The sequence below is a fragment of the Rhinolophus ferrumequinum genome, chromosome 25 (genome assembly GCF_004115265.2).
Source record: "Rhinolophus ferrumequinum isolate MPI-CBG mRhiFer1 chromosome 25, mRhiFer1_v1.p, whole genome shotgun sequence".
In the NCBI taxonomy this organism is placed as follows: domain Eukaryota; kingdom Metazoa; phylum Chordata; class Mammalia; order Chiroptera; family Rhinolophidae; genus Rhinolophus; species Rhinolophus ferrumequinum.
Genome location: NC_046308.1, coordinates 23,019,731 through 23,034,905, shown reverse-complemented (window position 1 = coordinate 23,034,905; position 15,175 = coordinate 23,019,731). Strand labels below are relative to the sequence as shown.

Sequence of the window (15,175 nt, the reverse complement as noted above, 5' to 3'; positions counted from 1 at the left end):
TGTGATCATTAAATCACTGTTTTGTTCATACATGAGGTCAGACCTCAACCGTCTTTCTCCACTGGGAAGCTGATCCTGGAAAGTCCAGAGACCCTGTGTGTCAGAAAATTGGAAAGAGGAAATTGACATTGGGCCGGCCCAGTGGCTCAGGTGGTTGGAGCTCCGTGCTCCTAACGCCAAAGGTGGCTGGTTTGATTCCCACGTGGGCCAGTGGGCTCTCAACCACAAGGTTGCTGGTTGGACTCCTCAATTCCCGCAAGGGATGATGGGCTGTGCCCCCTACAACTAACAACGGCAACTGGACCTGGAGCTGAGCTGCACCCTCCACAACTAAGACTAAAAGGACAACAACTTGACTTGGAGAAAGTCCTGGAAATACACTGTTCCCCAATAAAGTCCTGTTCCCTTCCCCAATAAAATCTTTTAAAAAAAGAAAGAAAAAAAGAAATTGACATTTATTGAGCTCCTATTCTAATACTACTAGTGGTACTAGAAATCTTAGCGATTAGGGGCAAGCGCTTCAGTTTCTACCCGCAAGGAGCACCATCCCGTAGACGAGTAACAACACAATGTGGCAGAATCTGGGATGGGGTTTGCGATCATTCTGTTGGAGATGGCGAGACTTCTGTGAAGTCTTCTCCAAAGAGGTGACACCTGGGAAGGGGGCTGCATGAGGAGTTTACCAGGCAGGGGGGAAAGGAAGGAGAGGAAGTAAAGATACACAGAGCTCTTATAGGATGTCGATTTAATCTCCATACTCCCATGTGGAAGAACGCTCAACTCCATTTACAGAGGAGGAGCAGAGGATCAGAGAAATTGAGTCACACAAGCAGAAAACAGCAGAGCTAGGAATTGGAGCTAGGTCTGTAACTTAGAGCAAGGACTCTTTCCACTGCACTCAGGAAGACTTCAGAGGGGAGAGGGCTCAAGACAGACCCTGGGGTTGTCCATACTGGGCTAGGGGAGGGTACTGGGAAGGAGAAGACAGAGAGCAGGAGGCCCAGGACAACGCAGTGACCAGAGAGGAGCCCAGGAAGGTGCCTGTGTCACTAGAGGCGGCACTGGCTTTGTCTCTTAGGCTCCCTTCAGGGCAGATGTGGAGCGAGGATCAGAGTCTCAGCCTCGGGGCTCCTCCTGGTGGAGGTGGGGGCCGAGACACGGGTCAGCAGTATTCCCCAACCCCGGCTCCCACTGAGAGTGTGTAAGGGACTGAACGGGACCAAATGGGGAAGGAGCGGATGTGGGCCCCTCCCCCGACCATTGTGTCGGGGGAGCTAGAGAACGAACGGCCTGTTGCAAGCCAATCAGGACGCGGCATGCAAATGAGCTGGCCGGTAGACTTGGGGCAACCCCAGAGCACCGTGTCTTCATCCTCCAGCGGCCGCTGATGGTACTATCTGGCTCCAGCGAGGCTTGGACTCTGGTGAGCGGGTGGACTCTGGGCCAGGGATGGACACCATGGGTCTGGGAGGAGAGAGGATCGGAGATGGTCAGAGACAGGATGCGGACGGTCTTGGGGACCCCACCCTTGAGGACTCTAGACGCAGATGGTATGCAAGAGACTCTGAGCAGAGGAAGAGCCAGACACGTGAGGGACATGGGGTACCCCCGGGCCACTGACGCAGTGTCCAACAGACGGACGGAGACTCGAACTCATGGCCTGGGGAGACCCTTACGCCATCTCCCCGCCCGGCACAGAGAGGAATCCACTGCTGTACTGCAGAACTGAAGAGAGAGGAGGCGGGTAGCAGGCCGAGCCACCCACATCATGACCAGCTGCCGCCACCACTCCGGATACTTGGCGGATGACGAGGCCGGCCACACCACGTACCTGGCTCGGGTAAGTGTGCCTGGTAGGACCCAACTCTGAGGCCCACATGGTGTTCTTCACCAGTTCCAGCCCCTTGAATTACAGCCCCCCTTTCTCATTTCCTATTGACTTTCTCTCTGGGCTTGGAAGTGAGTCCTTATCTCCTTGACCACTCTTCTGACCCCCTGCTAGGCCCTAGTCATCTTCAGTTTCATTCTATGTGTCCACCTGACCTTCAGTAGCCTGAGAGGTGCTTGGTGGACTGGGCCCCCAAGTGGGAGCATCGAGTCTACTCAGGGCCTGGGGTTCAAGTTATAGAAGCATCCATGGAGCGTGCAGGGCTCAGGATCACAGGTGGTCTGTGCAGTGGAGCAGGGCTGGCCTGCTCTACAGACAGATAAGGAGCCCAAGTGGGACTCAGAAAGATTTTGTGATTACCCACTCATGCCCAGTGAGAGGGCAGAAGCAGGCTTTTAGACTCCCTGGCCTGGGCTTGTGTACATGCAAATGTATGTGTCCAGGGACGTTTCAGGGCGCTAAATAGATTCCCACTTTGCAGAAGAGGAAACTGGACCTCAAGAGGGACCATCGTGCCCAGAATCACACAGCCTCAAGGTGGCAGAGCTATGGTCTGCCTGACTCCAAAACAGTTCCTTCCACTGCCCACTCCCCACCCAGTTCCTTGTGCCCTAGGAGGACCCCAGGGACCCCTACTCCTGTGTGGACATTCCGGCCCACTATGACATGTCTGTCTGCTCAGGTGCAGCCACCTAAGAAGCCAGCATTCCCAGAAATGAGGCAAGCCTCCAAGCTGGGCCACATGCCACACCCACCGTCAAAGTACAGCCCCAGCTCAGCGCTCCACAAGCACCACCGAAACTGGAGGGACCCTCGGCCCTTTGGTACATTCCTGGATTTCCTTGTCAAGGGCCAGGTGCTGGACAGCCTACAGACGGTGGTGGATAAGGCAACTGAGCGCATAGCCACCATGAAGACAGAGGCTGGGGTGCCCCTGGTGGAGGTGCAGGACCCAGTGGAGGTGCCAGCAGGAGGGCGGCGGGTTCGTGCCAGGCCCAGCCTCAGTACCATGCACCGACACCTTGTCCGGCCCAGCCTCTGCACTGGGAACCCCAACAACTACCCATCCTGTTCCAGCTCCATGTCCGATTCCCATAGCAACTTCACAGCTGGCTGGCACGGCTCCCATAGCCGGGACAGCGACCTGGGCTACAACGGCTTGGGCCCACTGCCACCCATGAAGGACAAACTCCTGCAGGAGAAGAGCCTCAAACGACTGTTGCAGCTGGAGAACAGAGGGGTGAGATCTGGGGCCATCACCTGGGGTGGTTAGCTTAGCCCAGAACCCAGGGCCAGGGCCAAGCCTGGCTTGGCTGCTCCTGGATGCCTCTGAGAGTCCTCCTCTCTCTACAGAAAAGCCTGGGGCAGTTCTGCTCACAGCGGGACTCCCTGCTGTGGGACTCAATGGGCAGCCAATCCAGCAGCCAGTGGACCCCGGAGCATCCCCTTTTGGGGTTCTCAAGCCTGCTGGGCTCAAGCTTGGGCACTCCTGAAGCGTCAGAGCTGGGGCCTGGAAAGCGGGAGCTGATCTTCCTCAAGCAAGAGTTCAACAAGGAGATCAATTCCTTGCTGAGCCAGCCAGCTTCCCTCGACCTGCCTGGATACTGTTCTCTCCGAGAGCCCCATCGCACCCTGGACTTCCTGGCTGAGCACCACCTCTTCCCTGCCCTACAGAGAGTGGTCAGCCAGGCTGTGGACAAGCTCAGTGGCGCCTGCCTCCACAATGGCTGCCCTCTCTTTCCGTCAGAATGGGAGCCCACCACAAAGCCGAACTTGAACTCTGACTCGAACTCGGAAGTCACACCTGACTCCAAGTGGGCCACAACCGATCAAGGGGAGGAGCGCTATGATTACCCGCTCCCCACCACTGCCTCCAGCCTCAGGATGGTTCACAGAAAGAGCACCAAGTCCAGAGGATGGGACAAGCCAAAGGAAGATGTTTCTTCCATGTCTAGTGACCAAGAGGCCACCAGAATCAGGCTCAAGGTGATACCTACAGAAAAGCCCAAGATCCCCTCACCCCACTACAGGCAGGAGGCACCTGACCAGGACCCTAAAGTACAGAAACCACCCATGTCCACTTCTGGGGCCCTGAGCTCCAAGCAGAGGGCCCGGCCCTGGCGGAGACTACACCTCATACTGCCTGCCCCTGGGATCAAGGTGGAGGTGCCCTTAAGCCAGACTCGCCTCACCCAGGTCCCAGCTCCACATGCCTCCCCCTGCCCTCTCTCCTCCCACCACCTCCCTGTGTTTTCACCACTCACCTCCTTGGTAAGAAGCTTCTCCTCATCTCTCACGTCACTGCATCCGAAGATGAGCTCCTCAAAGGGACAAGGGCTGAGGGATTTAGGGGCAGGTTTGCAGGGGAACGGCCCCTTCAGCCACCAATCCTAGTGGCCACTGCCACTGGCAGGTGCCCATAGTTCAGGTCTCTTGTGCTGCACTGTGGAAACCATCTGAGCAAGGGACAAGCTGATGAGGGACCAGGAAGCCTGGCCTAGCTACTGCCAGGCTTTGTCAAAGATGAATAAAGACTATTTTTAATTTGGGGTATTTTTTAACATTTGCACATGAATCTCGGAAACCCTCCCACGTGGGAAGGGTCCTGTCCCTTGTGGACAGCAGCCTGATTCCAGAGTGGGGCGCTGCATCCTGGGTCTAGCATCCTCTGATCTGCTGCCTAGGACAGGGCTTCACTGTGTATACCCTGCTGACAGGGAGTTACCCAGGATGGGTATGGAGAAGATGTAGGTGGCTTAACCCTGGTGGGTCTCCAGCACTGCCCCCAACCCTCCTCTTACCCATCAAGGCCCAGGCATGCTACCCTCCTCTGAACCCTGGCCCGGGTGAGGGCTTGCTAGAGCTCAGACTGTCCAAACTCGAGTTTGGCTGACATTGTCACTGTAGTCACCGGCCTTGCCTTGGGCCTGACTGGTAGGGTCGGCGTGATGATGGTGTGGTAAGAGTGAGTGTTGCCTGACATGCAGGACCTGTGCTCAGCTATTGAGCAGGACAGCAGAGCAGATGTGTCGAGGCCATACCCTAAGTGTGAAAGGTGGGATGCCCATGTGGGTGACATGGGGGATGCTCCGGCTGTGAGGTGCATCATCCCAGGGCAGCAGGAGGGGCATGACATGTCTCCCTTTCCCTTCCCGGCTGCTGCACAGAGTCACATCTTCACGAAGAAGAAGCCACTGCCCTCCATCGCATCCGAATCCACTGTGTCCCACTTCTTCGATCCCAGGTATGAGGAGCTTGTCAACTACTTGATGGAGCAGGCTGTCTCCTTGCTTGTCAGTAAGTATAAGTTTGAGAGGAACCTCACCAAGCAGCTGGGCTTCATCTCCTTCCCTGTCACTGAGACACTAATGGACCTCTTCCTGGGCTTCAAGAAGGTGAAGGGCTCCCATATCCGCCTGTCCTCGAAGGTTGACTGGAGCTGCCTGCTGCACAAGCTGGAGGAGGCCCAGTGGGCCGGGCAGGTATCCCGGCCAGTGTCTCAGTCCATGTCCCTGAAGGCCTCCCATCACAAGGCCTCCAAGCGCACTACCTCCCACAGTGGCACTACCCACCACAGCACCTCCCAGCACAGCACGGAGTCCCCCTCCACATTGCCCAAGCCAGCCACTGTCGTGGATCAGGAGGTGGCCGCAGAGCCCTGCCTCCACACTGAGTCGCTGGGCCCCCAGCTGTCCACCCCTCAGGAAAACAGTACAGCTGAGGAAGCAGTGGACATGGGCGAGAGCCCGAGCAGTGAGAATGAGGAGGAAGAGACTACAACTTCTTTGGGGGTGAGAGATCCAGAGTCCCCCCAAGCCTCAAGGGGAGACCACTCGGCACACAGCCCTGGAGGCCCCAATGAGGTCCCCTAAGCCACATTGAGCACTGGATTCCCTCTTCCTCCTCCTGGCCCACCCAGCCAGCCCCTGCCCTGAGCAGAGGTCAGAATGGGCTAGCTACCCATGAGGAGCTCTGCTCAGCCTCTCAGGGAAGCCAACAGGAGAAATAAAGCAGTTTTTTTGTCTGGTAATTTCAGCCTCCCTTCCATGCACCTGCCCTTGAGTGCCAACTCCAGCGGGCCAGGCCGGCCACAGCCGGCCTTCATGACAGCTGGCAGTGCTCTGACCTCCGTGAACTCAGATGCTGTGTTGAACACAAGTCCCTGGCTTGTGGCTCTTCTCCACTCCAGTCTGCATCTTCCTGGATCTTCAAGCCTCTCGGGGCTCATGGTCCCCCTCTGTCATGGCCTTTGTCCATCATGACTCCTGCTTCCAGAGGGCAGGAAGCTTCCAGGGCAGCTTCCTCTTCTCTTTGGCCTGCCACACCCTCACGTTCCGACTGAAGAACCACCTTCTGCTGTGGCTCCCATGGCCACCTGTCTTCCTAGTTTGTATTTTTCATCTCCAACTCCTGAATCTGGAGGTTCCATGCCAGGTCACATGGGGGCTGCTGGTCGGCCAAGCTATGGATTGGCTGCCTCAGGCTGGCCACGTGACTACTCCTTCTGCAGTGGCCCTGAGCCCTCTCTAGAAGGGTCTGTGGGCATGGTGGGTCTCTTCTTCAGTGTTCTCCTGGGGCTTCTGGCCTTTCTGTGCCACCCGCTCAGCACCCTTCTTCCCTCTGCCTTCCTCGGGTAGCCTGTTTGCTCCCCTGTTCAGGCATCTTCATCCAGGGATCAGCTCAACCTCTTCCCCCACCACCCTTTCCTATGGCTGAGAGAACATGTGAAGATTCTCCACAGTGCCTCATTGTGTAGGCTGCCATTGCAGGGAGCCTGGGGGGTTTCTCATGCCTCCGCCTGAAGCCCACCTGGGTACAGAGAGGACAGGCCTGCTCCTATAGCCCAACCATGCTCAGTGGCCCACACAGGTGAGGACACAGCAACTGTAGAGCTTCCTCTGGAGCCAGGCAGGGTGAACCTTCCACACCCTACCCACACCTTGCAATTCGGGAAGGAGGACTTGCTCCGCTGCCAGTCAGAGGGACCAGGGTCCTAAGGTGTGGGGGAGTGGGGGACAGGGACGCATTTTTCCACAGAGCTCTTTTGGCAAGAATCTTTTTCCTTTTTCTTTCTTTTTTTTTTTAACTTTTATTTATTTTTTAAGTGTGTTTTTTTCCAGGACCCATCAGCTCCAAGTCAAGTAGTTGTTTTGATCTAGTTGTGGAGGGTGCAGCTCACATGGCCCATGTTGGGATTGAACCGGCGACCTTGTTAAGAACACCGCGCTCTAACCAACTGAGCTAACTGGCCACCCCAAGAATCTTGTAAGGCACATGCTCAGCTCATAAAGACCCATTCACTGAGGACATCCACTGCCATCACCACTGCAGTGTAGGGTGACAACAGCCATTTTCATACCTTGTTGCCATACCATTTGGCCACAGTTGCTCGGCCCTAGTGGTGCACCCTAATCCAACAGTCCACCAAGTTCTTTCCCAGGAGTGTGCAATGGGGATGCACTGAGAGATGCTGGTTCAGTTTGCACTGACGGCTGAAGACAAGCATGGATGGTGTGAAGCAGCCATCTTCCACCCCTCTTTAGAGAGGCAAGAAATTCTAATGGCAGAAAGCAGCCAACAAGGGGAGCCCAAAGGCTCTGAGAGAGCAGCTGCTGTGATACCCACCAGCTTCCCAGGTCCCATCGCCAAGTCCTCAAAGGAGAATTGAACATATCCCCACCCCAGCCTCAAAGGCACATGTCTAGGAACTGTCCCTAGAGAGGGAGCAGCCCCTTTGGGAACCTCTGGTACATGGTATTAGAGACATCTGATCTTAGCTCCTGTTTCAGGCATCTGATGCTGTGGGGGAAACCACTCTGATACTTAAGTGGCTTCAAACCATTTGTCATGACGTTGGGATTTGACAACTGGCAGAGGTATAGGCAGAGTGGCTCATGTGGCTGCTTTCAGCTGGGGGCTGGGTTGAGGCTAGAACATTCCACATGGCTTCTCCTTCTCCAGGGTCTCTTTCCACATGGTCCTGACCATTCATTTGTCTAATTTGCACTTCCTTACAGCATGGTGCAGTGTGCAGCCGCTGGCTTCCGAGAGGGAGGAAGCAAGAACCACTGCTGGTCTTGCAGCCTGTGCCCAGACAGAAGTCCCAAAATAGCACTTCAGCAGTGTTCTCTTGGTCAAATGAATTACAATGCCTGCCCCGATTCAAGGGGAGGAGAAATGGACTCCATGTCTTGATGAGAAAAGCAGCTTGCGCTGACCAGGATGGGAGGAATTGTTAGTGGCCATATTCAGAACCTAGCTACCCTTCCCTCCCTCTGCCTATAGGATGAGCTGGGGAAGGTGTTCTGTAGGGGAGGCAGGAAAAAGGAACAGCTAGGAGAAACCATGAGGCCCAGAGAGAATTGAGGAAGAGCAACGTTGGCTTCCCCTACTCCAGTTTTGGGGTCTAGGAATCCTTTCTTTGCCTGTCAAGGAGACTACATGCATTGTCTTCACCTTCCTGTGGTCCTATGTGCAGTGGGAAGGTATTGGTGACTTTCAGCAGGTGCCTGCCATGATCTGATTTATGCTTTTTAAGGCATAAGTCACTTTCCTGTGCAGAAAATGTCTTGGAGAGGCCCAAGTATCAGAAGCAGGGAAATATGTTAGGAAGTGGTGGTAGATATCTGGAGGGGAGATGGGGTGGTTTCAATTAGGGTGGTTATGGGGGACACAGGAGAGAAGCCTCACAATTTGTTTTGGAGTCAGAGCCATCAAGGCATGTTAGATTATATGTGAGGAGTAAAGAGAGGAATCAAAGATGAATCCCAAGTTTTGGACTTAAGCAGCTGGTGACTGGGAAAGGAGCAGTTTGAGGGAGGAGATCAGAAATTCTGCTTTAGATATACTAAGTTTGAGATGTTTGTTAGTATGTCCAACAGGACAAGTCCATTGCTTCCCAGATTATAACTCTAACCCCTCCAACCTGAATTGGAGGCCCCTCAAGTGTAGGGTCTGCCAAATTCAAGGCAAATCTTTAGCAATTTAGACACTCTAAGTGCTGGAAAGATCAAGGTGACTTTATGTAATGAAAAATAAAAACAACATTAAACATGAAAACCCCAAAATAACATGTTGCTGTAATTAAAATGACTAACTCAGGATTTTCTGAATGTAAAATTCTGGATGAGTTAATTAAATGTGAACTTTTCTCCCTGCTTTGTTACTGCCTCAAGTGCATGGGTAGTCAGCCTATTGAGTAATGTAGCCCAGAGCCAGTTCCCATTTGGCCCCAGCATAGGGCTTGGAGTGAAGTCAACATAAGAATGTTCCACGAATGAATAAATAAGCAGTGGTGTAAGTTTCCCACCCTTGAAGACTTAGCTGACAGCCCTCTGAGAAGGCAGTGAGACTGGAACCTGCACATGTCAGAATGGTGGGGAACACAGTCACCCAGTCTTGTTTCATACAATCACTTGGTCTCCCAGGCAGGGCTGTTTCCTAAAACAGCTTTGGGGCTTCCTTGTGAGAACAAGCTAGTATCCTCAACAACACAGCTCCCTGCTGCCATCTGCTGCCCAATGGCCATAGTGCCATGGAAGAAGTCAGTGAGTGGCCGCGGGAATTTAAAAACCCTAGGGTCAGGGACTGAAGTGACCCAATGTCAGAGAGGAGGCAATGACCGAGTGACTAGGGGATTAGTTAATCCCGGGGTCCAGGAACTGAAGGACCAGGTGGTTCAGTATCTGAGATCTGTCGACTTTGTGACCACAAACTCTAGTGGTCGAGCAACCTCAAAACCGTGCAGATGCGGATCTAGGGTCGGAGGGGAGAGACCATGATCGAGGGCTCGGGGATCTATGATGAAGGAGCTTGGTGAACAGGAGCTCAGCGGCCGCTGGGTGGGGTATCCTCGCTTACCATGGCTCCCAGGCGGCTCTCCTACAGCTTGGCGCCGCATCAGCCTTCCTTTGGTATTCATTGGTGAGTCCTTGGAAGCGTGGACCAATCAAAACGCTCCTCGTGTCTCCTGCCCCCCCTCCCAGCCGCCGCTCTCGAAATCTGGGGGCGGGGCCTCTCCACGCTGACCCAATGGTAGGGCAGGTGGAGAGCAGAGCAGGCCGGCAACTGGCTGCTACGGCGGGCTGGGTCAGAGACCGATTGGCCCGCGGCGGAGACGGAAGCGGCCCAAGGGCCGGAGCTGGCGGAGCCCGGCTGGGGCGATGTGGAGCGCGGGTCGCGGCGTAGCTGCTGGAGCGGCACTGCTGGGGCTACTGCTGGGCCTGTTGGCGCCGGGCAGCGGTGCCACCAAAAGTGGCGCTGGGCTCGTGACCTGCGGGTCGGTGCTGAAGCTGTTCAACACGCAGCACAGGGTGCGGCTGCACTCGCACGACATCAAATACGGATCCGGTGCGCGGGGCCCGGGACTGGGGCATCGCCAGAGGACGGGGCGATCGTGAGGGTCTGCGGGCCAGGAGTCTGGGGGTTATCTGGCTGGAGTTGTTGGAGGACCGAGGGGGAAAAATACCGGCGGTTCGAGGGGGGCAAGGAGGGTAGTCCGGGAGCTACGGGCCGAAAGACTTGGAGTTCAGCAGGAGGCCAGGGATGGGGGCTGTGGTGTGAGCCGTTGGGGTCCCAGTGTTGAGGGTGTCCCGGCCGAGGGTAACGAGTTCCGGGATTGACGGCGACGCCGGGGTGGGGTGTCGCACCTCAGGCAGCGGCCAGCAGTCGGTGACCGGCGTGGAGGCATCTGACGACGCCAATAGCTACTGGCGGATCCGCGGCGACTCTAAGGGCGGGTGCCCACGCGGGTCCCCGGTGCGTTGCGGGCAGGCGGTGAGGCTGACGCACGTGCTCACCGGTAAGAACCTGCACACACACCACTTCCCGTCGCCGCTGTCTAACAACCAGGTGAGCTCCCTCCCACAGCCCGAGAGGCTTCTGGTGTGTGTGTGTGCTAAAGCTGGCGACCGAGCCTTGACTCTTCCTCTCACCTGTTCTGAGCCTTAGCTTCCTCTGTGCAATAGGAATTTCAATTCATAAATGTTTACTGAGCGCCCCCTCTAGGGACACAGAGGCGACTCGGCTAGGGTCCTGCTTTCTTGAGTTCTCAGCCCAGCAGGGAGCTGAACAAGGAAGAGTGAGCTTATCCTACTGGATGGCTCCACTCCTTGGGGGAGAGTTGGACCCAAGAGGGGCATCCGCATGACCTTTGGGGTAGGGAACAGGAAACCCCGCAGGGGAGGAGGAACTCAGGCTGGGTCTGGAAGGATGAGTAGGAGTCCTCTAGGCCATAGAGAGGAGAAGAGCATTTTTCCAGACCTGGGGAAGAGATTGTGCATGAAAGACCTTGTGCATGGAGTTCACTGAAACTGGGTAGGGGGTGTGGGGGAGGAAGGGTGGAAGGTTAGGGGGGGAGCGGGTTACAACAGAGGGTGCTTTTGGAGGGTTGTTAGAAGAAAAAGTGTGAGCTAAATAGAGACTTTGACTGTCCCCCTCAGGGGTTAGACTTTGTTGAAGGTCAGAGGAGTTATGACAGTGAACATGGAAAGAGCAAAGAGTCCTTGGCTCTGTGGGGCCAAGTGGTCACCACCCAGACAGATGGGATGGGGTGTGCATGTGTTTGAAGAGCCTGTGTTGGAGAGGCCCTACTAGGTGCTGGGGTTGGGGGTTGTGGTGTCCCATTTTGCAGCTGTGAAAGCTGATGTTCAGAGAGGTACAGGGAAGGACCTGAGGCCCAATGCCCTAGGTGTCAGTGCTGCTGCCAGGCAAGTGACCACAGAGGATTCAGTGTGCCCTCTGAGGTGACTATTGTCCCCACCACCCTCTGCACCTATAGGAGGTGAGTGCCTTTGGGGAAGACGGTGAGGGTGACGACCTTGACCTGTGGATGGTGCGCTGCTCAGGGCAGCACTGGGAGCGGCAGGCTGCTGTGCGCTTCCAGCACATGGGCACTTCTGTGTTCCTGTCAGTCACCGGTGAGCAGTATGGGAGCCCCATCCGTGGGCAGCTTGAGGTCCATGGCATGCCCAGCGCCAATACACACAACACGTGGAAGGCCATGGAAGGCATCTTCATCAAGCCCAGTGTGGATCCCTCTGCAGGTCATGATGAACTCTGAGAGCCGTGGATCGGTGGACGGAGGGTGGGGCATCTGCAGGGCCACTCTTGGTGGAGACTTTGGGTTTGTAGGGGTTCTCAAGTGCCTTTGTTAATTAAAGAATATTGGTCTATGATTGTTTTGGTGTGAGCCTGGAGGTGATCAGGAGGTGCCAGCTTCCCGGGCTCAGTTCACTATCACTTCCTCAGTGCAAAACCGATGTCTCCTGCACAGCCTTGACAGCTGAACCCGTCCAAACCTTTTTGATGCTTTTCCATGCACTCCAATACTGCCCTATCACTCTTAGATGGTCTGATGTCAATTGATCCCTGTTCCCTAACCCCTGAGCTTCAGGAAACTTTTTATTAAGGGCTGGGGCCGGAGCTTCAGCAGGATGAGTGGGAGCCCCAGACCTCTCATCCCTTGAGGTGAGGCCCCTTCATTCTCCTGGCACCCCAACCCTAGCAGTTGTAGCAGTCTTGACACTTGTCTTTAAGCAAGCACCAGGCTGGGACTCTGCCTGTCTGCTGGAACTTAGCATCACATGTTCCCTCACTTTTGGCACAAATGGCACCCCATGCACCCCAGCCTGTCCAGGCATGTGGCATCTCAGGCCCCCACTTTGACCTTTCAAGGTCCCGAAGGGAAAACAAAACGTCAAAATATATCGCAAGGGAAGGTAAACGCAAAGAACTGCTACCTGCAGAGATCTGAGAAAACTTCCTGGATGAAGAGGCACAATTTGGGTAGGCACAGCATTACAACTTAAAGGCAGGAACAATAAATAGGAGAGCCCTAATAAAAGTAACAGCTCTGCTGTTGTGTGGGTGACCTCTAGAGGTTATAGCAGAGATTACAGGCTTCTTGGATTTGCTAACTTCACCCAGGGGGGGTTGTGTCAGAGTTTAAGAGAGAGGCTGGGGGCAGCAACTGGTTGGAAGGGGCTTTGGAGGAGTGTGGGCAGAGCATCTTACATTTGAGAAATCAATTGGCTTTATGGGCGCGGGAGAAAAGCTGCAGCCAGTTGTGAGGCCTGAGAGGAGGCAGATCCTATGTAGGCCCATTACTCCCCATCCTCTCCCTCATGAGCTCCTGCTTTGTTCACAGACCCTTTCCTGACCCCTCCATTGCCAAACCTCTTGAGCATTGTCTACAAGTCTACACTCCTCTCCCGTCACTCACCTGACTTTAGACAGGATTGGAGTGCAAGTGGATTGTCAGGATGCGATCCCAGAAAACACTGGGGCAGAAAACTGGAGACTGAGAGAAAGCAAGGCAGCTGGTGAAGTTTGCATTGTTTGAGCAAGTTACCCCTGTGGGCAACTGGAGCTTAATCCCACTGAGGAGTTTTGGGACCCAGTGTAGAGCATGCATCAAAGTTATGCCAACCAAGGGGCAAGGAAGTGGGGTGTATTATCCAACCCAAGTATCTGCCCTCATTGGCTGAGGGCTCCTGGACAGGTGGGGTAAATACTCTATAACACTTCCCACTTGCCCTGTACATTGGGAAGTGTGATTGAGGACTATTCCACAGCCATTTTGGGGGGAGGAGCGGGGGGGGGACCGAGGTGGGGGAGCCCTCAGGCAGAACCACAGGTGCTGGCAGTGAGCATCCTTTCCATAGAGGTGAGTGCCAAAGGGCTGTGGGCAGGGCACCAACAGTGTGGACCACACTCTGCAGATCCAAGGGGATACTCTGGTCCATCCCTGGCCCCTCTCGGCTGTGAGTCCCTTTTGCCGCTGCCTATTACCTCACTACCACCACACACATAAATACTGAGTGTTAAGAGCAGACTCAAACTGCAGAGCATGTACGAATCCTTGGGAAACCCAGGTGGGAGCAGGTAAAACGATTCCGATTGCAGGACAAGACCAAAAATTAAAACTGCAGCAGCAGCAGCAGCAGCAGAGCTTTCATTTATTGAACACTAAATGCCAGGCTCTGGACCAACGATTTACACAGCGTCTCCTTTGCTCCTGGCAGCGAAGTAGGTTCACCGGTGAGCAGTATGGGAGCGCTATCCGTGGGCAGCTTGAGGTCCATGGCATGCCCAGCACCAAATAGTTGAACCTATAAAGTAGGTTCAATTATTTTCTTAATTTTGCAGAGGAGGCACCGAGGTTTGTAAAGATTCAAACCCAGATTTGCCTGCCTCAAAAACATTTGCTCTCAGCCGTCGAGTTTAGAGAATAATACAGGAGGGTGCCCAGATGCACAGTAGCTTAAGACATTCCCTCCCCCCACACACACACTCACACACACACACATGCAGCTATGTGAGGGCCAGGCGGTAAATATCCTTCCAAGTCATCAACCCAGGAGCGGCACTTAATGAATGCTTATCCACAAAGTGGATCGAAATCCTCAGGGACCCAAGCCGACAACCCTTTTCCCGTACCTCCCACAAGGCTCCACCGGCTCCAGGACCCGGTCTCCGCAGCCCAGGCCTGCCCGGGTGGCTTCCGGCAAAGCCCACTCGAGTCAAGCTGGGCGCAGGGTGTGCGTGTGGTGGGGGGGGAGAGTGGACCACCAAAGCCAGGAAGCCCACTACAGCCGAATATTCAATCTGGGAGGCACAGGGAGCAATATCAGCATGCAAAATGAAGCAGCTTGGGGCCCTGCTCCACCTCAGGGTTGAACGGCGCGAGTTCGGGTATTTCCCAAGGGTCGCAGCCCCCTCCCCTGAGGGCTCAGCTGCGCCGCCGGCGCCCCCCACCGGACTTCCAAGTGCTCTCGTCCGCGCCGGTAGAAAACTCGCGGACGCTGGAGCTGAGAAAAGGCGGGCAAAGTTCCTTTTGATAAGTTATGAATGGGGAGAAAGTGTCTGTAAAACTCATTGTTAAAACCACGGAGCCCGAGACTCGGTCCGCGCCGGACCAATCCCGGCAGGGAGGCTATTTTGAAATAGCTCCGTTCTCAGCCAATAGGCGTGCGGGAGGCGAAGCCCCGCGCCGGCGCCGGCCAATGAGCGCGGCATTATGCTAAAAAGCCGGGGGTCCGACCCCGCCGACTGTCAGAGGGTTAAAGATGGAGCCCGGGGACGAGACGGCGCCACGAGGTGCGGGATCGTTTTGGTGGAGACGACGCGGGTGGACGACTACGGGACCTCTCTCCCGCTAACTTTCTGCATCATTCCCCGGTCCAGGGCGGAAAGGGTGTCCCGCCGCGTGAGTAGCAGGGTCCGAGGTGGCTGGCGCGAGCAGGGCGGCTCTTCCTGGCCGGACTGTGTGGAGCCGCGCAGCCCGGA

At 55.3% G+C, this 15,175-nt stretch overlaps 2 protein-coding genes across 2 annotated transcripts; both read left to right on the top strand.

The window, feature by feature from the left end:
* Positions 1 to 1,768: 1,768 nt before the first annotated feature.
* Positions 1,769 to 5,760, top strand: CCDC116 (coiled-coil domain containing 116). Its single transcript, XM_033098428.1, has 4 exons — positions 1,769 to 1,840; positions 2,571 to 3,128; positions 3,242 to 3,874; positions 5,056 to 5,760. The coding sequence occupies exons 1-4, from the start codon at positions 1,769 to 1,771 to the stop codon at positions 5,758 to 5,760; spliced, it is 1,968 nt and encodes a 655-aa protein (XP_032954319.1).
* A 4,217-nt stretch (positions 5,761 to 9,977) lies between these two features.
* On the top strand, positions 9,978 to 12,065 carry SDF2L1 (stromal cell derived factor 2 like 1). Its single transcript, XM_033097195.1, has 3 exons — positions 9,978 to 10,237; positions 10,542 to 10,738; positions 11,667 to 12,065. Exons 1-3 carry the CDS (start codon positions 10,051 to 10,053, stop codon positions 11,946 to 11,948), a joined length of 666 nt encoding a protein of 221 aa, XP_032953086.1. The 5' UTR covers positions 9,978 to 10,050; the 3' UTR covers positions 11,949 to 12,065.
* The last annotated feature ends 3,110 nt before the right edge of the window (positions 12,066 to 15,175 follow it).